Source organism: Triplophysa rosa, linkage group LG14 (genome assembly GCF_024868665.1).
Source record: "Triplophysa rosa linkage group LG14, Trosa_1v2, whole genome shotgun sequence".
NCBI lineage: Eukaryota > Metazoa > Chordata > Actinopteri > Cypriniformes > Nemacheilidae > Triplophysa > Triplophysa rosa.
In genome coordinates this window covers 17,257,714-17,283,427 of record NC_079903.1, presented here as the reverse complement: position 1 = coordinate 17,283,427, position 25,714 = coordinate 17,257,714, and the positions used below count along the sequence as shown (strand labels likewise).

Sequence of the window (25,714 nt, the reverse complement as noted above, 5' to 3'; positions counted from 1 at the left end):
GGCAACTGTGACAGCGGACAGACTTTCAAATGTTGTGATGCAGTTCTTTCCATGAGGTGATGATCTCATGTGATTTGTAGGAGAAAAACTGTATTAGAAGAAAAACAGTACGTTAACTCATTTTCTATTTCAGCAGTCCTCCTGGGTCTAGGCTATTACAGTCCAGGGAACACACTAATTGCTTCTCTTGGTCTCCGTAGCCCAGACAATGTTGTGGATTTTTTTCGTAGACAATTTGTTGTAAGCATTTAAAATATCAAAATATTTACTGATAACAATAACAACACTGAATAACATCAGCTCTTACAACATCTGCCTGCATCAAATTTAACCCAGATTTCAAATGTTTCAATACCAAATTTTAAAGTATGTGATAGTCGCTATTGCATATTGTTTATTTTCCCCACATTTTATATATATTACTTTGGATAAAAGACAAGTGCCTGCTAAACACATTTCATATGATGTACTTTAATAATACTCATAGGTCATACATTTTTCTAAGTATGATTTTTAATAACTAAATCTTCTACGGTATGTTTTAAATAGAGACTAATAAAGCCGCAGAATCCTGATGCGCAGATTAAAGACCTTTTTTAAACTGAATTAAATTTTGGACTGCTATGAGACGTGAGTGGAATCTACCTTGTTCTTCAGCGACCTCTAGTGATAGTTGTTGGCTATTACAAGGTAGGTTTATGACAACAAACAAACACTATGTTCTGTGGTTTCTTTTAATAATATGAATTACTTGTGCTGGTAATGTTTAGGATTATATTCATTTAGGTTTACAGGCTTATACACATTGCTTTAGATCAAAAGGGTTATTCTCATTGGTTTACGGGCCCATTCCCATCACATTATGTTGTCCTCGTTGATCATATTTTGAAGGAACATTTTTTTTATCACTGAGAGGATTTCAAGAAAACAAAATTCTCATTTGGTTATTTTACTTATAATATGCTACAATAACACTGTCTGACCGTTTGCTAGTTATTTATGCAATCATGTCTCTAAAACTTTCTTTACCGTTGAACACCTGTCGCTACTGATGAAAGGCTGCTTAAGAAACAGGTATTGGCCACTTTGTAACCTGATCAGGGGCTTGAATAAATGATGGAGTTGGGTTCACTATTGGCACGGTTGTTGCTGTTTGCATTTCAAAAGAAACAACCCATCTGGACACAGATAATCTGTCTGAAAAAACTACTGCACTGCATCCTGCCATCAACACGCCGAGGATGAACCCTGAGTAGTAAGTTGTTATGCTTTTAAAGACTTTACTTTATTGTGGTGTTTTCTTGTTATTTACAAAAATACTACATTGCTAGCGGTAAAAAGACATATAGTCATCAGGCATCTAAATTAATAATACATCACTTTTTTGTATTTGCAGTGACTATCTGTTCAAATTGCTGTTGATCGGGGACTCCGGAGTGGGGAAGTCATGTTTACTCTTGCGATTTGCTGTAAGCCAAATATTTTTCTCTCTTTATGTCATTGAGGCCTACTACCGCTGCTAGCATACAAGTCTCATCATGAAACCTGTTATGAGTAGCTTTTGTTAGGAGGGAAAACCTTTATATATATATGGCACCAGTCAAATGTTGGGACACGATTCTGTATATAAAATTCTCATTTTAAAAAAGGAATAGTTCACCTAAAAACTATCTTTAAAATTATATTTACTCATCCTCATGCCATCCCACATTGTCTCAAACAATTTAAAATGCCGTCATGTTATCAGACTCAAAATGTTAAAGCCCCAAAAACTCATCCATCCATCATTAAAGCAATCCACACGGTTGTTTAAAAGAAAACTATTACTATTTTAAGCTTATTTGGTGATATTAAAACCAAAACAAACACATCCGTTAAATATGTGGATAACTTAAAATCTAATTGGTTCTTGCATGTCTAGTTGTCATATGATAAATCATGCCTGAATTTTAATACAAAATGATTTGCGTCATGTACATCTGGAATCAGTAAATTAGATATTTTCTTTAATAAATGCTAAACAAATATTAAAATCTGTAAACTGTTTAGACAAATTGTGACTATGATTTTTAGGCTGAACATTTTTTGCTTCAAATGAATTTCTTGAATTTACACACATAGTTGGAAAGTAACAAGAGGAAGGGAAATAAACACAAATTGTTTTTCAATACATTGTTTTACTTTGATATTTCCGTTGATGACATAATTATTTCCACAGGATGACACCTATACAGAGAGCTACATCAGCACTATTGGAGTGGATTTCAAAATCAGAACTATTGAAATGGAAGGGAAGACTGTCAAGCTACAAATTGTGAGTAAAAGTTAGATATTTAACCTTGTATTCTGAGAAGACGACTTGTTTATTTTTAGATCAGAGCATGTGAAACAATGACCGTATTGAACATTTCAAAAGTTATGCAAAATGACCACCAGGACAATTAGTGATAAGTGGTATGCTTTAACATTTTTCTATGTGGTTTTCCTGTCCTCAAGTGGGATACAGCAGGACAGGAGCGATTTCGCACCATAACATCCAGTTATTATCGGGGAGCCCATGGGATTATAATTGTCTATGATGTCACCGACCAGGTAAGGCCAATATTTTATAAGTGTTTGTTTATTTTTTTATGCGATGGTTGTTTATGTTTTGTTTAATCAGGAACTTTACCTTATACAGGATTCTTTCAACAACGTGAAGCAATGGTTAGAAGAAATTGATCGCTATGCCTGTGAAAGCGTCTCCAAGTTGCTTGTAGGGAACAAGAGTGACCTTGTTTCAAAAAAAGTAGTGGGCTTTACCACGGCAAAGGTAAATCCCTCAGCTTGTTTACAGATGGTACCGTTTGTTTTACAGGGTTTGCAGATCAAAGGCATTATAATTTTTTATATAATATGTATTTAATTGAACTGGTTTTAGGAATTTGCTGAGTCACTCAAAAGCCCATTCCTGGAGACCAGTGCCAAGAACGCAAACAACGTAGAGAAGGCATTTTTAACGATGGCCTATGAAATCCAGAAGAGGCTCGGGACAGACAGCGTTCACAATGAAACTGTTAAAATGGGGTCCAAAATAAACAGTGCCCCCTTGTGGCCTGGAGGAGAGAAATCAGCTGAGGAGGTCAGCTCTTGCTGTTAGTGCTGAATATATTTTTAGTTCAGGGTTTTTTCATTTCTGTTTATAATTTTTTTGTGTATGCTTTTCTTTTTCATCAAAGTAAATTGAAAGTAAACCATGACTTCTTGTTTCCATGTGTTGAATGTGTTCATTTGACATTATGAACTAATTAAAATCAGATATACTACAATTAAATACATTGCCATTGTAAGAAATGAATTTGAACATTCTGATATTTTATTATTATGAGCTTACACTTGTTTATTGTTTACAAAAAATCCAGACTAAAATTACTGATACTACTATTTTCAATACCACTAGAACTTCATATATTTCATTTACAATTTCTCAGAATTAAAAACGTGCATCATAATCTTAGAGGAAACTTTAGATTATACAGGTTCTGCAGAGCCCTTTTGCAAAGAAAACTGAAACAACTGTGCCATCTTAATATGCAATGCAGAAAATATTCATTCAGTGTTAAAAGGATAGATAAACCATTGGCCTGCCATTCATTCATTTATTCATTCATTTTACCAGTGTTGGGTAAATTACTCTCAAAAAGTAATTAATTACTAGTTACTAATTACATATTCAATAGTGTAATTAGATTACTGTACAAATTACTCTCTCCAAAAAGTATTTAGTTACTTATTACTAATTACTTTCTATATCCTATATCAACCTTGATTAGTTAAGTGATTCAAGGATAGGCATGAAATGGCTCTTTTAATTAATTTAAATAAATAATATTAAACTGCATAAAGTAGTATTATTAAATGACCAAAGTATTACAAATGTGAGAATTATACATTAAAGCAGGGATTTTAAAGTTAGACTTTGAATTTTGATGTCAATTCCACTATTGCACACACATATATTACACAAAGTATTTAGTTTAATCACATCAAAAGTAACTGTAATTAAATTACAGGAAAAAAAGAGTAATCCCTTACTTTACTTTTTCAAGGGGAAAGTAATTACATTACAGTAACTAATTACTTAGTAACTAGTTACACTCAACACTGTATTTTACCCTCTTTTAATCTACAATGTGGCTCGGTTATTTTGAAAATAAAAAGGAAAACATTAACATAATGTCAATAGATCAAGTAGACACAAAATTAAGCATATACAGTATGATACAGTACATTTATATTATATATATATTGTATAATCTTACGTAATAATTATGACACTGAATCGATATAATATTTATTTTCATGGTAAATGCAAATTGCTTAAAATGATTATTAATCAAAGCTCACAATTATCATATTTTGGTTAAAAAAGCAGTAAACACAAAACAGAACTGCACTACCAACAAAACAACTATGATCAACTGACAAGAGATTAAATGTAGAATGAACTCATAATAAGAAAATAAAAAGAACATTATTACACATTACAGCCAGGACTTCTTGCCACTACATCTAGCCATGTTAGACAGTTTCAGCCGTATGTGCTCACGTTCCTCTGGGTTTCTCTTTGGCAAGCACTCCAAAGTTGAGTCAGTCTCAAAAGCAATGGCAGGAGCGTGCGAAAGCAAAGCTGTCCCTGTCTTCTAAGATGAGGCTGTCGCAGGGGTCTGCAGAAACAGTCTGCCTCGGATTGAATGTCTGAGCTTCAGCAGCAAAGGATTGTGCTGAGGGTACGGTTCCCTCTCCGTCCTGCAGCACAGAAAGCAGGCGACGCAAAGCATGCGGAACACGTAGATCCAGCCGAGGTAGTGGAGCTCCACAATGTTTAGGAGGAAACAACCCAGACCGATGCTAAACATAAAATTAAGGAAGATGGTCTTTTCAGTGGCCCGGGACACAAAACAGTCAGTCTCAGTCGGACAGGGGTATGTTTTGCAACGGAACAAATGAGGCACCTCAAATCCAAACAGGTAATACTGACCGACCAGAAAGGTGATCTCTAAAACAGAACGAATCAGCACGTGAACGATGTAGATGAGAAGAACTTGGCTGGAGAGCGTGGTTGGGTCTTTGCCAACCTCACCAAAATCTTCCTGCAGCAGGCTTTGCTCCACACTCCCCTCATCCGGGACATCCCAGTCTTCTCCCTGAGGCCTGTATGCTGACTCAGGATTGCTCCTTACTGAGCACTGGGCGTCTGCCTGCACCTTCTCCGTTTCCAACTTCTCATCTTTGGTGATCTTGTGCAAGACATATACAACGTAGAAGATGGATGGTGTTGAGACGAGCACAATTTGGAAGGCACAGAAACGCAGGTGGGAGACGGGAGCGAACGTGTCGTAGCAGACGTTGTTGCAGCCCGGCTGCAGCGTATTGCAGGTGAACTTGGATTGTTCGTCGCTGTACACGGCATCCCCAACCAGCGTCACTAACAGTATGCGAAAGATCAAGAGCACCGTCAGCCAAATCTTACCGATGACCGTCGAGTGATTCTGAACCTCTGTTAGAAAGCGGCCTAGAATAGACCAGTCCCCCATTTTTGAATCTGCAGAAGACAGTGGAAGAATAGCAAGATATTCTAACATGTTACCATCTAAAATATAATAAATATGGAAACTTTTCATTCATCATTGTGAAAATGTTATTTCGTGATATTTTGTGTTGTTATGTTTTAAAGTAAAATATCTCGCAAGTCATTTCTAAATTCCTTGCATGAAAACAGAAAACAAATAAGAAAAAAAACGCTTACCTCTGGTTGATTTGTGTCTTGATAATATTCACTATGCATTTTGCATTGCTACATATGGAGAAAAAAACTGTTTGTCACAGGGAATGGTCTTCACCGAGTGAGCTGGAGAGCAATGGGCTGACCACAGGCATACATCCAAACACCTCATTGTACTGTATTCGGACACAGAGTCCCAATGTACAATGTCACAAAGATTTAAAACACAATGGGATGCAACTTCTCTGAATGTCCCTGAATGGTCAAACAAAATGTTCAAAAGAACCTGCTGGAATGGGAAAACAATTACCCCATGCCTGCTGTAAAAGTGTGTGAAAGCCAATGAAATTATTCCCTGCGAAACAAATTGTTGAACTCGTATGCCTCAGCGACAATGTGAAAATAAATAACATCAAAGTAATGACAAATTAAATTAGACTCTCGTATTTTATAACAGCGAGGTAAATCTGTATCCCTGGTGATATATTGGAGTACAGCCCTTTTATAAACACTTTTATGTACACCAAATGGTACCCATCTAATCTAAAAAAACCAAAACTAATTGAGTCTTTGAAGGTAATATTACTGTAACTTGAACAGACCATGAACAAACATTTTTCAGGGTATTAGGGTCACATGCAAACAGGCTTTCTATTGCGATCAATATTCCTTTGTAGATCATTTATCAGTATGAGAAAAACTGCCTCACTGCTTTGATGTACAAAACAAAGAGTGAAGATCAGCTTTGTTCATTTGTCACGGTCAGAAAATCAGGGCTTTCAAATAAAACTTTTGGAATAGGTGAGGTTAGGAATATACGACTTAATGTATTAATAAATATATAATATATAAATACATACGACCTAGTATATAAATATAAAGTATCAGCCTAACTAAACTTACAATAGCTGCACTGTAAAACTTTGTAGTTTTGCAGCAGGTTTGCCAGTAACTTACTTACTGTATATGTAATGACTGAAACACATTGACTTTTGAGATTCAAATGAGCAAGAAGAGACTGGCATTAGCACAGCAACACTGCAAAAAATAATGTTCTTCCTAAGCATTTTTGTCTTGTTTTTTAGTAATAATATTTGAAACTTCTTAAATTACGACACATTTAACAAGAAAAGTGACCGAAGATATTTAGTCTTGTTTCATGAAAGAAAATATAAGAAATAGGTTTATGTTTTGATAAGTTCATGTTTAAAACGCAGTTGTAAATAAAATCTACAGTAAGTTAGGCAAACCTGCTGCAAAACTACAGCAAAGTTTTACAGTGTAACAATAGCTTACAATTGCTGTATGACAATTAGGGTAATATCTGCAAATGGAAAAACACAATCAAATATCCCTAGATATAACAATAAATAATAAAACAATTAAAAATCCATAAACAAACAGAAACTAACAGTGTTCTCACCTTAAATCAATTATTAACATTGTCCATATAAAATCTACTATGTAGATTGCAATAAAATGCAATGAAGATTGTAAAACATATCAGGCATATCTATAACCGTAAAGTAACTGTTATTGCTGTATGATAGACAGTGTTGGGTAAGTTACTCTGAAAAAGTAATTACTAGTTACTAATTACATATTCAATAGTGTAATTAGATTACTGAACAAATTACTCTCTCCAAAAAGTATTTAATTACTTATTACTAATTACTTTCTATATCCTACATCAACCTTGATTAGAAATGATTCAAGGATAGACATGAAACGACTAATTTAATTCATTCATTTAAATAAATAATAAATAACTCTTATTAACTGACCAAAGTTTAGAATGTGAGAAGGATACATTAAAGCATACATTTTAAAATTAGACTTATAATTTTGATGTCATTTCCACTATTGAATATATTACACAGTACTTAGTTCAATTACATCAGAAGTAACTGTAATTAAATTACAGAAAAAATAAGAGTAATCCCTTACTTTACTTTTTCAATGGAAAGTAATTAAATTACAGTAACTAATTACTTAGTAACTAGTTACACCCAACACTGATGATAGAGGAGGCAAATATATGCAAAGCGAAACACACAACAAACAAACTAGACAGATTGATATTGATATTGATAAAACGATAATTAAACAAACAAAATATAAAAACAAACAAACGAACACGAACAAATGCTTTTAATAGTTAGTTATTAATAATATTTTATAATTATTACATTGCACCTGAATATATAGCTATTTGTTTACTCTAATATTTATCTAATTATTTATAAATCAGGGTATCAGTTTCACTTTTTGTGTTAAAAGTCGTTTAAATGTATATATTGTGTGTAAATTAAAATAAACAAGAAGTACAATGTGTTTGTTTGTTTGTGTGTGATGTACTCCGATGAAGAGCGCTGGCAGAATCTCAGCAGCAGCAGCAGCAGCAGCAGCGGTGTATCATATGAAATGGTTTGGCCCTCGGGGTTACAGGAAGTTGTAGCAGCTGCCATGTTTAGCTGCTTTGTTGTAGATTTCTTGTAGGTTTCCTGCAGATTTTTTTAAGTGTTGCAATGGAGACGAGCTGGAGTTCATTTTTATTTCAGGTAAGACCAGCGCTTGAAATAAATCGCGAACGCGCGGGAAAACAGCGAGTCGGTCGGACTTTTAAAGCGTGCGCGAGTCGCGGGGATTTGAGGTTTGATAGTGAATTTTTAAGGCAGTAAAAACAATGGTAGCTAAGCTAGCTCGCATTAGCCGCTAATGCTGCATCTCCCAGACTTCCAGCTGTGAACTGTGAGGGAGACGTACGAGGGATTTCTTTCCCTCTTTTTCACATCCTTCCCATGCTGGCTCTTTTTATTTTATTCGCTTGTTTGGCTTAAGTTGAACACTTTTACTAAGCGTCCTTTAGCTCGGTCTTGTGTACTCATTGATTTTGTTGTGGTACAATTAGGTTGTTTTGGCCAGACTGAGCGTCTGCGTGGAAAATAATAAAGTGTTTAGACGCAATTGCGAGCATAGTTTATATGCAGTGTTTTTGCTTTCTTTCTCTATGTTGATTTGGGTGTTATTAACGCAGTTCCCTTGGCTAGTTTTATTGGAGTGAATGTGGGGATAATGGCTGTTTCTCAAAACCTAGTAAACTGCCTTCCTGGGCAGCACACCGTTGTGTCATAATGATCAAAGTTGAACGTTTACATGATGCTAAAAAATAGTCAAGATTGGGTTTGAACGGCTGAATCCTCATGTGAAAACACTAACATAGCTAAAAAGTCGAGCCTGGCGCAGTGTGCAATAGTACTCGTGAGTTAGTTTAAATTTGAGACACCTCTTAAACCTGGGATTATTTTTTCCTCCAGCTACAAAAAATTGAACTAGGTTGCATAGTGAGACTATGTTCAGGCTGGTGACATCTCAGATTTTATTCATGTCATGTTCAGTCATACAGTAAGTTTAGTGCCAATGTGCATGGGAACACACACTGATGCATGGGACTTTTGGCTTGTTTATTGTAAAATGAGAATGCATTGGTTTGGGACGAAACTGACAATAGGAATTCTACTTTTTCACTTTGAAATGCACATTATGCCGTCATCAAAAGTGTCTGGTGTATTCTGTTACTGTTACAGCTCTGATTTCTGGGACTATAAGGTAGTGATGAAGCTTTTTCTCTCTTTTGTCTTTCCCCATTGGGAGAGAAAACATCTGAAGAGCTCTAGGCTTTGCTCCAAATAAGTTTGCATTTACTTTTAAAATAGAAAGAGAGGAGCAGACAATATCAAGAAACGTTATTGGGAATGATCTGTAAACACAGAACGGGTTGTTTCTGATGATCTGTAAACACAGAACAGGTTGTGTCTGTTCATACGTGTAAATTGCAAATGTGTTGTTACATAGGGTTTTAACATCAGTTTAAGTTTGTTTACCACACTTTTCTTGTTTGGAAAACAATAATACAAAGCCTTGCATGCTTTGGTTACAATCCTTATTTGAATAGTGTACATAGTTGAGTTTAAACTCACTTATTGCTCCGAATATTCTCTGTAACAAACAGGGTTCACTGACATTTAGGAGATAAACAGCGCCAAGTTTCATTCTTAGAAGCCTGTTTCAAGTTATCTTTTCCCCAAATGTCTTATATACCCATAAGAAAAGCTTAACACCTTCATAAACTTTGATCAACTTTATACCAGAGACATCAGTGGTTTGGTTTATAGACCCAGATTTGGATTATAGACCTATTAAAGCTGGTGTAAAAAAGTGCTTAATTTGTTCTGCTTGATTCCACCCATGTGATGAGGCATCTAATGAGACGACGGTCTAGCGCGTCCCTCCTCATTGTTCTGCAGGCGTCTGAGGTTAGGTTATTCATGAGCAAAGCATTGTCCGGCTCCCAACAGGCATCTCCTAATCCGTCTGCAGCAAACGAGAAACTGATTCACTGGCCTCTCTTTGGTGAAAAGGAGTTCGGCCTGCTGTTGTTTCCTTGACAGGTTACATGATATGTTGGTTTTGTTTTATTTTGTTGTTGTTTTTGGGTTAGATTATTTTAGGGATGCACAGATGAATCGGCCACCGATATTAATCGGCCAATATTGGATTAATTTAACACCATCGGCATTAGGGCTGTCACGATTATTAAATAATCGTCTCATCACGATTATTAAATAATCGTCTCATCGCGATTGTTTGACCTCATCGCGATGGTTTCGGATCATCGCAATTATTGCACATCTCTATAGAAGACACTAGGGGGAGCTGTAGTGCATCTGCATATTGCATATTTTATTGTTTATATTGTAACTAAAGCGTGGTAATACTTGGTAATATGGTCGTTTCAAAGCTAAATAAAAAATGTATGAGAATTAAAAGTCAAAGCTCTAAAACAGACAATTAATCGTCATAATCGCAATGATTTATTAGACAATTAATCGTCAGCCAAATTTCATAATCGTGACAGCCCTAATCGGCATATCAGCAATAGCATGAAAAAGGCAGATACTGATGGTTTATTAAATAACTGCATGGAGGCAATGAGATGCATCATGTCTGAATAATCCAACATTTTTCTCTGGGCAAAATAACTAAATAGCAACAGCACAGACTTTAAGTTTATTAAAGAAATTTCAATTTTAAGTCAAATATGAGTTAATAAAAGTTGTTAATAAAAGAAATATTGGATAGCAAAAATCACCTTTGAAGATTGTCATGTTGATTTGTTGTAATTTTAATCTTGATTTGTGCCCAGGGCCGGCCCAAGCCTTTACGGGGCCCTAAGCAGAATTTTATTTGGGATGTCATAAAAACAAAAACACATAAACCTTGCATTATGTAATTACATCTTTTGCTTATAATAAGTAAATCAGATATGGGAAAAGTATACACAACTGAACTCATTAGCCTTCTCCCAAAATGTTGTGAATGTCTCCATAATTAATACACCTGGTGAGTTGATTCAGGTGTGTCATACAGGGCTCTAGACTCACTTTTTGCACTGGTGCGCCTAACTTTTTTTCTTAGGTGCACCAGCACAAAAGTTAGGTGCACCCAAATTTTCGACCGCATCACATTTAACGCCGCAGTTTTACCAGTTCACTTTTTTTTTAATGGCTGTCCATAAAGGCAAAATTGACTTGACATTGTAAATTATTAACTAACAATCTGGTCAACATAAAGTTCTTTATTTGAAGCACAATTCTACAAGAAAGGTAACTTACTGAAAAAGTGTTGGTGCATAAAGTGCTTCACTGAACTGAAACTTACTTAAAACATCTCAAGATAAATGGACCAGGGCTTGACATAACCAGGGAGGTTGATGGCTCCGTGTCAGAGCATTGCTTATGATTTTCGGACGGATCAGGCCTTAACTTAACATTATTCACAAAACAGTTGTCAATCGTTCTTTTCATCTTCTCTCATCATCCGCGGCTACATACACTCTGTTAAACTGATGGGCCTATTAGGCTCCTCACCTCTCTGTCTGACTGCAGCACACGCATTTTCACACGTACACACCGGTTGCGCTAGACATTTTTATTGTCTGCCATTTTGACTGACAGGCTCGTAAAAAATTCGTCATAATCTATTATTGCCCGTCACTATGGTGCAAGGTGGCGTTAGGTGGTAATTAGTATGTTCGTGATGTCATCACGCTGTACTTGCGTCTCGGAACTTGTTGTATTTTAATACAACTGAATGCCCAATAAAGCCGTTGTTGTTTATATTCATCTATATATTTAATGTTTTAATGTTTATGTACATATGTGATTCGATCTGGGAAAATCCAACACATGGTGCAAATTTATATATTACAGTTTTTGATACCATATTCAAGCCCTTTCCAAATCAGTTTTTATTTTGCTCATACCTTGTGTATGTAATAAGTATGATATGGGCCTATTGTGTGTCTGTTGTTGAATCACAGTGAGACTTTCAGAGTCGCAAAGACGTTTTTTTCTCCCTCGAACGGCTGATTTTTCTTAGTTGCACCATTGAGAAATAAGGTCGCATGTGGTCGCACTCTAGAGCCCTGTCATATTAGAAGCAACTGACAATAGTCTCTCCCAAACGTGGGAGCGAGGGGAGGGTCGGCCAAGGAAATAATTTTTTTGTGCCATGAAAAGTGAGATATTTGTCATTCAAATGTAGTGAAGTACAGTAAAAAGTAAACAGAAAAAGTAATACTTAAGTACAAATACTCAAAAAGTGTACTTAAGTACAGTTCTCAAGTAAATGTACTTCGTTACCCACATCTGAACTAAATAAACCACCAAATCAAGGTATTTAGCCTGTTATGTACTTTGCAAAGTGCAAATTTTAAAATTGCGCACGTCGCGCAGCACGGAGAGACACGTGTGACTTTTAAACTGCGCATCTCGCGTTGAACGAAGAGACGCATCCACGGAGAACCACATCTGACTTTAAAACTGCGCAGCTCATGCTGCACGAGAGACACATCTAAAACAGTAATTTTAAAAGGGAAGAAGACGCGCTTGATTTATAACTGCGCAGCTCGCAAGTGACGTCACAGATCAACTAATCGATAATATTGATTAGTTGTTGCAGCCCTAATTACAAGTGTATTGTCAACATTTGATAATTTCATTACTTCGAATTTTAGCTGAACTGTCCCTTTAAATTTTATACACACACCATACAGGGACAAATCATACAAAGGTAGTATCATTTATTGTTCAATTCAATGCATTTAACTATTTGCAAAGATTTTTATTTTAAAAATAATTTTTATTTCAACCACAACCTGTAAACACCCTTTTAAAGCCCTTGAGGATTTTTATTTAGTGTATTTACTTGATAACCATTAAATTGATTTAGAGTATGCACACAATTATTCTTAACCTTATCCCAAATAAAATGCTGAATTGACAGATAATTAAATGACATATTTTTCATCTAAATCAGCATTTTGTCGTTTGCATCAGTGAATACTGTCGGATGTTCAACATCTCTATCGTTAAACACTAAACACTTGTCAAATATTGAATGTTTAGTCACTTACAGTATGTTGTAGGGCTGGGCGATATGGCAAAAAACTCCATAGTTTTTTTCTATATTGATCGATAACGACAAACTCACTTCATTACATCTCTAATCTGTACAGGGCAGCGCTGGTTTGTTTCATATGCACCAGCTCATGTTAGCAAATATGTTAAGGATGGATATAAAAACATTTGTGCTTGAGTTTCAAAGTAACTCGCTTGCAATTGCGCCTCAAGTTTGTTTTGTTTAACCGGCGATTGCGGAAAAAAAATAAGACACTTGATAAACCGCGTGATGACAACTCGAGGTTAGTTTCACCTTTGTTTCCGCTTCCAGTAATGTTTTCTTCCTCATGTTGAGTTTTCTTTGCCAAGTGCAGTATGAAATGGACTTTGTACTTTGACGCGCATGATAAAAGCTGCATGCTGACTGACTGTTGTTGCGTTTATTTCTGCGTTCTGTTAGACTGTAAGATTAATCCATATCGAGTCAAAATGCCAATAGCTTATCATCGTTTTTGAAATACATTCTATCGCGATTCGATATGATATCGTTTATCGGCACAGCCCTAATATGTTGTGTGTTGCACAGCACTCTTTCAACTTTAAAGCTGATTCTGAAGCGTCTTGCTGAACTACAGCTGAAGACGTGACAATAGCTCCGTCTTCTTTGATTTGACTGGTCACTGCTCAGCTCTGTAACCAGTAGGCTTGTTGCGATAGTCGGTGTTACCGCCGTTTTTAAGTTTTATAGCAATAAAGCACTTAATTCAGTTAGTGACTGACAACAATAACGCACCAGAACGCGTCTTCTCAATTTAGCGTTAGCGGAATGAGTGTCGCAATAAAGATCAGCAGCAGGTGTCAGATTTCATTTATGGATTTCAGATTTCACGTGAGGCGAGTTAAAGGACAAAACGATGGCGGAAGATTTGGTTTTGAAGCGAAATGCAAAAGCGCCTACAGTGCATCTGGAAAATATTCACAGCGCTTCACTTTTTCCACATTTTGTTGTTACAGCCTTATTCCAAAATGGATTAAATTAATTATTTTCCTCAAAATTCTACAAACAATACCCCATAATGACAACGTGAAAGAAGTTTGTTTGAAATCTTTGCAAATTTATTAAAAAACGAAAAAAGCACTTGTACATAATTATTCACAGCCTTTTCTCAATACTTTGTTGAAGCACCTTTGGCACCAATTACAGCCTCAAGTCTTTTTGAGTATGATGCTACAAGCTTGTCACACCTATTTTTGGGCAGTTTCTCCCATTCTTCTTTGCAGGACCTCTCAAGCTCCATCAGGTTGGATGGGGAGCGTCGGTGCACAGCCATTTTCAGATCTCTCCAGAGATGTTCAATCGGGTTCAAGTCTGGGCTCTGGCTGGGCCACTCAAGGACATTAGGGCTGCAACTAACGATTATTTTAATTGTCGACTAATCTAACGATAATTTTTTCGAATAGTTGACTAATCTAACGATTATTATTTTTTATTAATCTAATAAATATTTTTTAGATTACCTTATTAATCATTTGGCAAATTTTGCAAATAAACAATAAGTTCTAGTATTTTCTTACATTATAAAGCAAATCATACTTTTTACTCCACTACATCTTATAAATAAATATTGTTGTTTTAACTTTTTAATCCGTGTTTACATTAAAATCACTATCTTCTTTTAATTAAGTAGTTTTAATTTTAAAAGTAAAAAAGACAGATTTTTTATGTACTTAACCTCCTAAGACCCGAGCTTTGGTTTGGCTTGCATTTTAGATTTCTTCTAGCTATTTGGGGTTAGGAGGAACCAATAAATATAATAACCAAATATTATATTTGAACATGAAGCACTTTTTGAAAAAAATTATGTCCACACATGTGGACAATCGGTCTGTATCCACAGAAAACAGTCAAGACACCATTGTGTAATAAAGTACAAATCTATTTTATTAACAGCCTGAGTACACTGGGGGAAGTGTGGGAAGGCTGTAGGTACACTGGGGGAAGTGTGGGCTGTGTGTGGGTACAATGGGAAAAGGGTGGGAATGCTGTGGGCACACTGTGGGAATGCTGTGGGTACACTGTGGGAATGCTGAGGGTACACTGGAGGAAGTATGGGAATGCTGTGGGTACACTGGGGGAAGTGTGGGAATGCTATGGGTACACTAGGGGAAGTGTGGGCATGATGTAGGTACACTGAGGGAAGTGTGGGCTAGGTGTGGGTACACTGGGGGAAGTGTAGGCTGTGTGTGGGAATGCTGTGGGTACACTGTGGGAATGCTGAGGGTACACTGGAGGAAGTGTGGGAATGCTGTGGGTACACTGGGGGAAGTGTGGGAATGCTATGGGTACACTAGGGGAAGTGTGGGCATGATGTAGGTACACTGAGGGAAGTGTGGGTACACTGGTGGAAGTGTGGGCACACTGGGGGAAGTGTGGGCACGCTGTGGGTACACTGGGGTAAGTGAGAGCATGCTGTAGGTACACTGAGGGAAGTGTGGGCTAGGTGTGGGTACACTGGGGGAAGTGTAGGCTGTGTGTGGGAATGCTGTGGGTACACTGGGGGAAGTGTGGGAATGCTGTGGGTACACTGGGGGAAGTGTGGGAATGCTATGGGTACACTAGGGGAAGTGTGGGCATGCTGTAGGTACACTGGGGGAAGTGTATTTGTGCATTTTGTTGATAAAAGCACCTTATTTAAAGTGAAGTTTTTTATATTTGTTCGTTTCTTATTTGATGGTTGCACAATGTGTGCAGTGGTTATTCGTTTTGTTGATAAAGGCACTTTATTTAATGTGAACGTTTTTTAAATGGTTTCTTAACAGTTTTTTTTGCATGGTATGTGTGCAGTGATTTTTCTTTTTTCAATAAATGTGTGTGTAATATAAGCGAGTGTCGTACTGTTTTGTGTATTTTTATTAAGAAAAATAATGAACCCATCATGAATTCAAGCAAATGCCGCTGAATTGCCGCTTATTTAAGTGAAAGTAAATCGAGATGTGTGCACGACCGCATTTTCGGCCGCCCCGAAATCCCCGACATGTGAGACCGGTGCTACCGGTGTTTTTATATGTCGATTAACCGGTGGGAAAAGTCACCGCAACATCCCTAGTAACCAGTAATTCCCTCCTCCTTTTATTTGATTTGCCATCTCACTTATTTTGATATTTCAATGTTGCGTTTACTCAGTAATTTCACAAATTTGAACACACATACAGAAAAAATACAGAAAAAAATGGTACGGCCCTGCGTGAGAAAATGGATGTGTGTCTGTGTCGTGAATAAATCACAAAAAAAACCTGTCATTTCATATGCTCTTGGGGGCCCCCTAGTGGCGGCGAGGCCCTAAGCAGTGCCTTAGCTCGCTTATAGGGAGGGCCGGCTCTGCTTGTGCCTCTCTTAAAATGTTAAATGGATCCAATTCACGTTCAGTAAAATTATTTTAATGCAGAAAAACGAACTAGTATTGTAAAGTACTATGCAATGGACCAATATAGGACTCGGACGATAGTTGTTTGTTAAAATCGGTATCGGCCAAAAAAATCATATCGGTGCATCCCTAGATTATTGGTATTTTTCCCCATTTAGCAGTGAGAATGCCTGTAATAGGCTGGAGATTTAACTTTGCATCTGTCATTTTAACCTATCACGGTCAAAGTTTTGTCTGTGATAAAGGTTTGTACGAAAAAAAAATTGTGCAGTGATAAAAGATTTAATTTTCCACATGCATTACATGCACAATATGGATTTGCCTATATATTTCAAAAGTAGGTTGACAATAGGATCACATTTTAAATGAATGCTTGGGTTTGCTTTAGGTTTTGTATTGTTTGTAGTCACGCTTGTCTGGTGCAAATCAACATTTTGAAGCGTCTACAGTGTTCTTTCTGTTAGTTTCTGTGTCCCATATTGGTTGGAGTGACCTCGGCTTTCATTGTGAATTTGTATCAAAGTCATCAAGGCACCGTGAAAAATCCTGGTCTGCCGCTATGCTTTGAATCTTTATCTGGTTTGGCAATCTCACATTCGTCCAGAAATGATAATATCAACAGCCATGTTAACCCATCAAATGTGTGCTCAAATCAACTATGATAATTTGCATAAACCAGCTGTGTTCAGTTTAATTGCCATTGAAAACAGCACAGGTCTAAACCACACTCATAGCTGTTGCTCACAAACTTTTTGGGTGTATAGGTCCAGATGTATGTATATTTGAATATGGCATAGCGGTTCTTCAGCCGTGTTGGAGACTGGTTCACCCCGCAGGTCTCTCGTTACTGTAGGGGCACAATTCTTGTTTTGGTGAATGCCCACCCCCAGCTCACCAACTGGATGCCATGACCAATGGGATAATGCGGCCAGCTGCAAAACGGAGCCTAATAATCGTGTAATCTTTCAGCTGCTCTTGTTTTAGGCCCTGCACTTGGAGTTGCAACACCCACCGATGCCCCCAACCCACCTGAATGAACTGAACGCCCTTCACTGAACGAACGAGTCAATTGAGTCAAAATGAGACTGAATGAAGTGCTACATGTCGTTCATGGTCTAATATTCTCTGTGTTACAACAATGCATATCCAGTAGTTACTCAACTTTTCTGAAAAATAAAGGTAATGACCTGGTTTAATTTAATTCCAAGGTAAAGTAAATTATGTTGAAACAGTTAAATATTTGTATGGAACATTTAATTACACCAATTAAATGAGTTAATCCAGATAGATTTTAGTAGACTAATATAATGTAGATTTCGTCGACTAAAAATAGACTAAAACTATGATAAATTGGGATACTAAAACTAAATTGCATTTTAGTCAAAAGACTATGACTAAAACTAAATCAAAATTTGCTGTCAAGATCGACACTGATCTTAATTCTAATTTCAGTTAAGCCTTAAAATGTTAAAATTCTTTATTAAGTTGTATGTGCAACAAAATAAGTTACTGAAATTGTTAATATTTTGAAAATAAATGTTATTTGAATTTCAGTTTCATTTTTGAATTTTGTTCAAAATATCGAGATATGTACCGAATCGTGAGCTGAGTGTATCGTTACACCCCTAGTAAACATACACACAAACGTACAGTAAACATTCTGTAAACAAACATTATTAGATGTTGGCATATTTTGGACTGCAGTATTGTATATCAAGTATTGCGTTATTATGAAACACTAATTCTTGTAGTCTAGCAAGCCAGATAACATTTTGTTTTGGCTGAAGCAGGCATTCATAGCAGTCATGTAGATAAAATATGACCGTAATCTAATTGCATTCCTTTCTTTTATAATGATACTCTGTTGTAGTTTACCCCATGTTTTTGTTTCCGTCCCTATAACACAATTTCATGTCTACTTGGCACCCTTGTCTTGCAGTGTCCAATAACATGCCGAGTTCTGTGCAGTGTTTACATTCTGCCTAACATTTTATTTTAGTTTTGATAGTTTGGAAAAGCATGAGGTTAAGTAAACAATGACATATTTGTTTTTATGTGAGATGAACCTGTTGTATTGACCATGTTATTGTGGTATATAACATGTGTAAGTTCAGGTTGTCCTGGGCATGGGCATCTTAAATTCTGTTAGGCTAGTCACATGAAGATCAAGCTCGTATCGTTTTACGTGCAGCGTATTTACGTTTGTAGGCTAGAGGAAGCTGCCAGTATCTTTTGCAAAAGGCACTGGCATATTTAATATGATATACTGCTGCAATGACATCTTGCCCTCGTGTAATCTATTTTGACACACAGGGACTAGGATTGTCAAGAATTTTCTTTAAAATAACACGTTTGCTCTTTTATCTTTCTTTCTTTTTTAGTTATTTTAAAGCATTGGTTACTTTGAGGTAACATGGCTAAAATCTGAATAATTTTTTCCAACTCTTTCACTTTGTAGCTTTCTCGCTCTCTTTATTATCTGGTTAGTCATCATGCACTTTGCCGAACAGCTGACTCGTCCCCTAATAGGTCCCCATCAGGGCTTCTCTTGTTTTCCAAGTTGCACGGATGCCCTGGAAATGAGTCAGTTTCTATTTTTCCCAAACATTCAACACCGTCTCTCAGCTGAGGTTGTGTCTACCTCATACTGTCCAATAGCAACACTGGTCCATAATATCACAGAGTGCCATTTCTCACAGCTCAGGCATCCAGTTCCCATAACATTTTCAAATGAGCAATCTTACACAACAACACGTTGCTTTTTCAAATGCAGATTATAAGCGTCTCAAACTCGCACCGCTTTTACATCGAGCAGCATTTCCTACTGATCCCAGAGCCGTGCTTCACGGACAAGCACGCATTAAAAAAAGTATTGACACATTGCATATAGCAGCCAGCTTGATTTCAATAGGATTTAGTGGTAATCGCGATAAATTATTGTGCAGCCCTAGTTTGTATTATCAGTGTAATATTTTGAGGGTGAAGTCAAAGCCTCTTGCATTAATGACATCCTGCACTCCGGATGTTTGTGCAAAATCTGATGATCCGTGTTATTCCTGCATAATTTGAGAATGCTCCAGAGAACATCTTGTGTGCTCCAGTTGAAGCAAAAAAATAGGGCTTTCTTACATTGGATTTACAGTGCATTCAAGCTGTACGTTTTTCTTTTAGTATATGTATTCCCTGGGTTTAAACACAGTCTTTGTGCTGCTAAATAAATAAAATATTTAAATATAACTTAAATAAACAAAGGTTTTTTTCCTCTCTTTTTTAGCAGGCCAATGAAGCCCTCCACCACCAGCATCAGGTCACCCAGAACAGCCTGCTGCCCCTGCTCAACTCTGGCAATGAGCCACAGGATCAAAAGCCTATTCTTCCCATCCCTCTCGACCAGAAGCCCCCGGTCATTCCTGCCGACCTCCTCAAGGACAGCATGGCAGGCGGTACGGGAGGAGGGGGCGGCGGAGGCGGGCAGGTGGTCATAAAGAAAGAGCCCAAGTCGAAAACGCCCTTCATATGCGGCTACTGCAACAAGGCCTTCCGGGACAGCTACCACCTACGGCGGCACGAGTCCTGTCACACCGGCATCAAGATGGTGTCACGGCCCAAGAAGACAACGACGGCGCCCACCATGGTGCCTCTCATCTCCACTGTGCCACGCGACAACAACGCCAACCCCTCTTACGTCTCCACTGTGGCGGGCATCCTCACCACGGCAACGACCTCAGCGTCCACTGCCACGGGCGTGATGTCGGCTCTGCCTCATCAGCCCGCCGTGCCCAAGAAGCCCCCCAAGCCTGTAAAGAAGAACCACGGCTGCGAGATGTGCGGTAAGGCCTTCCGCGACGTCTACCACCTCAACCGCCACAAACTCTCTCATTCGGACGAGAAGCCTTTCGAGTGCCCCATCTGCCATCAGCGCTTCAAGAGGAAGGACCGCATGACCTATCACGTCCGTTCGCACGACGGAGGCGTGCACAAGCCGTACATCTGCTCTGTTTGTGGGAAGGGCTTCTCTCGGTAAGTGGAACTGTTCACAGTTCTAGGTTTAGCTAGTTTGTTTATACGCTTGCTAATGCCAAGGTCAAGAATGTTTTTTTTTCATCACAAAAAATGTGAGTTTCGTATGTCTTCAGTGTACATTGAAGTTATTTATACTGTTTTTCCCTCCGTCAGGCCAGATCATCTTAGCTGTCACGTCAAGCACGTTCACTCCACAGAACGACCCTTTAAATGCCAAGTAACGGTAAGACTTCCTGTTCATTCAGCATTTTTGTTTCTAGTTACTCCATTTGACTCTGCGTGTAGTGGATGATTGTTCCTGTTTTTAGACGTGCTTTTGGTTTGTTTCTACAGGCCTGCACGTCAGCCTTCGCCACCAAAGACCGTCTGCGCTCGCACATGATAAGACACGAGGGCAAGGTCACCTGCAACATCTGCGGGAAGATGCTGAGCGCCGCCTACATCACCAGCCACCTCAAGACTCACGGGCAGGCCAGCTTCACCTCACCCTGTAACAAAGGTACGACGATCCACCTTCAACTCTTTCAAAAACAAATAAACTAGTTATTTGTGAGAACAGATCTTGGATATTCGAAACTAAAATTGATCTACTTTTTGTCCCCAGACTCTAACAACATGTGCAACTCCGTCACACCAGTCACTGTTTCTAGCGCATCCAACACTACGGCCATGAATCGCGGCATCGTCAGCAACCCCGTCACCATCGCCGCCCAGATGAACATCACCACCAACACTGTCAACATCACCTCCCCCGTCAGCCTCCATCACCCGGTCACCATAAGCGCGCCGGTCAACATTGCCTCCATCAACATCCCAGCCACTGCGCCCATGAACATCACCCATCCCATCACCATCACCTCGCCAATGTCAATGAACATCACAGGTCCCCTCAACATCGCCATGAGATCGATGGATAGCATGCCTTTCCTCTCACAGGTCCTGCCTTCCTCTCCGCCCTGGTAGAACTGAGCCCTGCCCCAAAAACTCCCCACCTCTCCTCGTAAGCCTCATGTCTCCTGTTATAGTCTTCCTCTCCAACCGTGAGGGAAAAGATCCTTGAGGAATTGGGAATGTATTTGTCTGCAGCGACAAGGAATACGGAAATCACGTGGAAGTTAGTTGGTACTTTGCACGTCCTTCCTAAAGAATAAGCAGATCCAGGTTGAGTTAGTGAGGACAGAAATGAATGAGAAATGCATGGAGTGGAAGACTGACGTGCTGTATGTTTGGTGATTTTTCACTTTTCTAATGCCAGAAAATCCTTGCCAGTTGCCTGTTAGTATTAACGGTTTGAGGACTTTGGCATATATTAACTGTGAGGATTTTATTTTTGTTACATTAGCTTGCTTATCAGTATTTCATAGTTTTATGCATTTTAATGAGTCGTGTACAACAAAAGGGACAGTGGCTTCCGTTTATGGAAGATGAGACGGTTTTATTTGTTTTGAGACAATACTCTACAAATGAGGAAAACTAAAGTTTTAGAATGAGTTTTTAAAAGGCTTTTCTTTGTGAGCCTTTTAATCTGTAGCTTTGTTTTTATTTCTATGATTATAACTATTCTTTATAGGTAATCTTTTGGAGTTGGTCATTCCTGATTGTCGAATTATTACGTTGTGGTTCTTTCGATAGCTGGGATATTCTGCTTAGTGGGGTTGGACATTACAGTAACATAAAAATCTTGCATTGAACATCTATCTATTCGGCGATATTTTAGTGGCAGTATTATTTTCAATCAAACATTTTAAGTATTGATTGTTAAACCTCATAATAGATGCCTGGTCACCAAGTGGCCTGGTCACTGAAAAGTCCATTTTTGTCCTTAATAATATTATCTCGAGAGCATTTAGTTTTCTAACTTTCTCTGCTCTTCCTCGCTGAGGGATGAGGGCTGTTTCCTAAGGACCTTTTGCTCAGGAACTTTGCTGGGGGTGTCCTAACTTACGCTGCTCTTGTAGTGGATAGAACATTCTTCCGACCTTATTTTCTACGTCATAAACACACGAAATGTTTCTTTCCCTTTATTGGCGAGAACGGAGAAGCACCTCAGGTGTCAGGGTGCCTAGCTGTCGACACGGTCCTCCATCCCAGAGTGAAAAGTTTGTGTACCCCGGTCACAGTGAAAACCAAAACTGCCTCAGATTTTCAGGGTTTGTCATGTTGGCGGTCATCATTCAGAGTAAACCTGTTAAAAAATAGTTTGACAACAAGCAATTAAAAAAAAGAATTCGAGTACTTGGACTATAATGTTTATTTACATATAAGTCATGTAAAATGAATAGTTCACTCCAAAATTAAACTTGTGTAATTTTTTTTACTCACCCTTTGTCGAAAAACGAACACTTTCTTTTTAGTCACATAAAAGTAGTCTGCACTTCTTGTGCGCTATATTGTTTAACTGAAGGTACAGACCATAATTTAAGTCCGTATTGACGGACGTTGCTCTCATTGCTTGAAATGTTTAATTCTGTTTTCAAGTCAGTTTATACATTCAACACAGCCAGTATAAGTGATTTCTTAAATTAAAATCATCTGATGACAACATATAACAACTCCAATTAATTTAATAATAATATTTAGATAATTTAAGTAAATTTTGTTCTGTTCTATCGTATAAGTTCAAATGACTGAATGTAGTGCTCAAGTTGTGTGAACTACTGTTATGGTGCATTTGTGCCCTTTTAAGAAAGAAAAAAACCCTCTTGCATTTTAATGGCATGAGGAAAGACAACCACTTCAATTTAAGAAACACTGTGTCCACACCAGACGTGTAGAAAAAGTATCTTGTTCATGTTATTTTGAGTTTTTGGCAGGCTACAATGGATTCTATATTAGAAACGTTGGGTTTTGTTGACGTTGTGCATCACGTCTGGTGTAAGTCATACGAGTTTGAAACAACATTAGGGTGAGTAAATAATGACAGTTTTCATGTTTGGATGAACTATCCCTTTATATTTGGAGACCACAACAAATATTTCTAAATTCACTTTGCTATTTGTTTTTTTGTTCTCCCTGTTGGATATATAAGCAATATATCTTTCTTTGTCCTTCTGTTGACCCAGCCAGACAGCTCTCTCACCCATTTGTTATTATATGGAAAAACTGATGCAAAGGATGCTGTCCTTTGATGCCCTCTCATCTGGGGATGCGTGTGATTCTCAAACAAAGAGTAAAACCAGCTGAATGTGATGATGTCATAGCTACCACTGTCTGTGCATAAAGTTTAGTTTGTATTAACAGGCACCCCCCACCCAAATGTTTCTCAACTTACTATGACAGTGTTGGCCTGGTAGCGAAATTACAAGCATTACATGGGCTTTTTCTTTTTTTTCTAATGTTGCCTTGTTTTGTAGAGGCAGTTCAGTTTCCAGAACTGGAATTCAAGGAATGTGATTGAGTTGACTGAAGACACTACAGAAAACAAAAAAAGGTTTAATTGTGCTTGTGATAAATGTCTGTCCCTCCGCGATGGCGTCACTTCCGTGCCTGAACTGCATGTGTGAAAATGCCACAGTGACGCATCTGTCGTCTCTGTTCGGCTTGCAGTGCTCGGCTATGGAACCTGCCTGGGCGGCCAACTGCAGTTAAACTGTTTACCAAATGTGTGTGGAGATTTAGAATCTATTTTGCATACGAAATATCAAGTTGTCCTGTTTGAGGAATTATGGATTTGTTATTTTTGTTAATCCTATAAAGTATTGCTCATGAAGTTATGCATCAGTATCTTTTAAAGAACATGGGGCAAAACCGAAAAAGGTTTCGGATTGGAGTTAAAAATGAGTCCAGTCCTTTGTTTCACATTTTGTTTTGTTGAATTGGCAAACACATGTGAAAGCCAATGAATGTATATCTTTGTACAAAACCATTTAGCTCAGAGATCGTGGTAGTTATGATAGACACATGCAAGGAAGAATACAAGTAAAATGACCTTTTATAAGACTTTTTGTATTAGAAAATTAACATCGGTAATTTTGTATATATGAAGAGTAGACTTTTTTTTGGTTAGCAGAAAGGTAAAACATTCCTACATTTTTTTTAATGTATGTCAATATGATTATGTAATCACATTGCGCAATGTTTTATGTGCCTTTTATTTGGGTTGTCTAAATAAAAGAAAACTGTACATTATGGCTTGGCTCATTCCATTTAGAAATTAATTTTTATCCCAAACGACCTACAATGCATTTAAGTACGCATTATTTCATTCACAGTGTCATTGTCCAGGGAATTTTGTGTTGCGAATGTTCTACTGTGGGAATAGTATTTATGTAGTGCCTTCTCTTTGAAAGATTTTTCCTGTTGTAAATTGATTTAATGAGAAATCTTAGTATAAACAAACCGCAATAAGCTATACTCGTCTAAAATGTTTACATTTTGTAGTGCTGATGTAATGAACTGAGATATTGCAGTTATTATTAAATTACAGTGAGCTTAACCATTTCATGTCTTTTATTAGAATAAATGAAGAGCATAATGAGACCATGGTGTAGTTTATTAAATCAATGATAACTTTAACTAAAGAAGCTTGCCACAACATTTTTTGAAATGTTAAAAAATTATGTAATTACTTGTTTATCCATATCTTACAATGTTAGAGATAGAACGGAGGATTAGAAAAAGCCTTGAATCGGTCATTAAATGCTTTATTTAACCACACATACTTATACTTTTAAAATCATGAGACAACAATATGAACAAGAATTATAAGTATACAGTAGTGGCCAAAGGTGATGTCCAACTTTGTACAGTTGACATCATTCTTAATGCAAATGTTTTAATAAAGATGCTGCATTTATGAAAAATAACCTGGATCTCAGTTTTGAGAAGAATTTAAGAAATTACAACACATGCAAAGTTTATGAAGACTTAACTGAGGAGAGTGACTTCAAAATATTATCAAAAGAAGAATCAACAAATATTAATATCAGATACTATTGTAGTCATTTTATCATATATTTGCCTCGAGCGTTTTGTTTTTTATATGCATTTTCTATTTTATTTATATATATATGTATTTTGCAATAAAACCCATTTTACGC

At 37.5% G+C, this 25,714-nt stretch overlaps 3 protein-coding genes across 3 annotated transcripts; 2 read left to right on the top strand and 1 right to left on the bottom strand.

Annotated features, from left to right (window-relative positions):
* The first annotated feature begins 1,241 nt into the window (after nt 1-1,241).
* zgc:171927 (uncharacterized protein LOC100124616 homolog) lies at nt 1,242-3,139 on the top strand. Its single transcript, XM_057350977.1, has 6 exons — nt 1,242-1,255; nt 1,397-1,469; nt 2,219-2,314; nt 2,497-2,592; nt 2,681-2,812; nt 2,921-3,139. Exons 1-6 carry the CDS (start codon nt 1,242-1,244, stop codon nt 3,137-3,139), a joined length of 630 nt encoding a protein of 209 aa, XP_057206960.1.
* A 1,183-nt stretch (nt 3,140-4,322) lies between these two features.
* On the bottom strand, nt 4,323-5,691 carry LOC130564676 (gap junction delta-2 protein). The gene has a single exon (XM_057350974.1). It carries the CDS (start codon nt 5,661-5,663, stop codon nt 4,683-4,685), a length of 981 nt encoding a protein of 326 aa, XP_057206957.1. The 5' UTR covers nt 5,664-5,691; the 3' UTR covers nt 4,323-4,682.
* A 2,471-nt stretch (nt 5,692-8,162) lies between these two features.
* vezf1b (vascular endothelial zinc finger 1b) lies at nt 8,163-25,671 on the top strand. The gene is made up of 5 exons (XM_057350973.1): nt 8,163-8,325; nt 19,927-20,672; nt 20,829-20,898; nt 21,009-21,174; nt 21,280-25,671. The coding sequence occupies exons 1-5, from the start codon at nt 8,293-8,295 to the stop codon at nt 21,636-21,638; spliced, it is 1,374 nt and encodes a 457-aa protein (XP_057206956.1). The 5' UTR covers nt 8,163-8,292; the 3' UTR covers nt 21,639-25,671.
* Nucleotides 25,672-25,714: the final 43 nt, after the last annotated feature.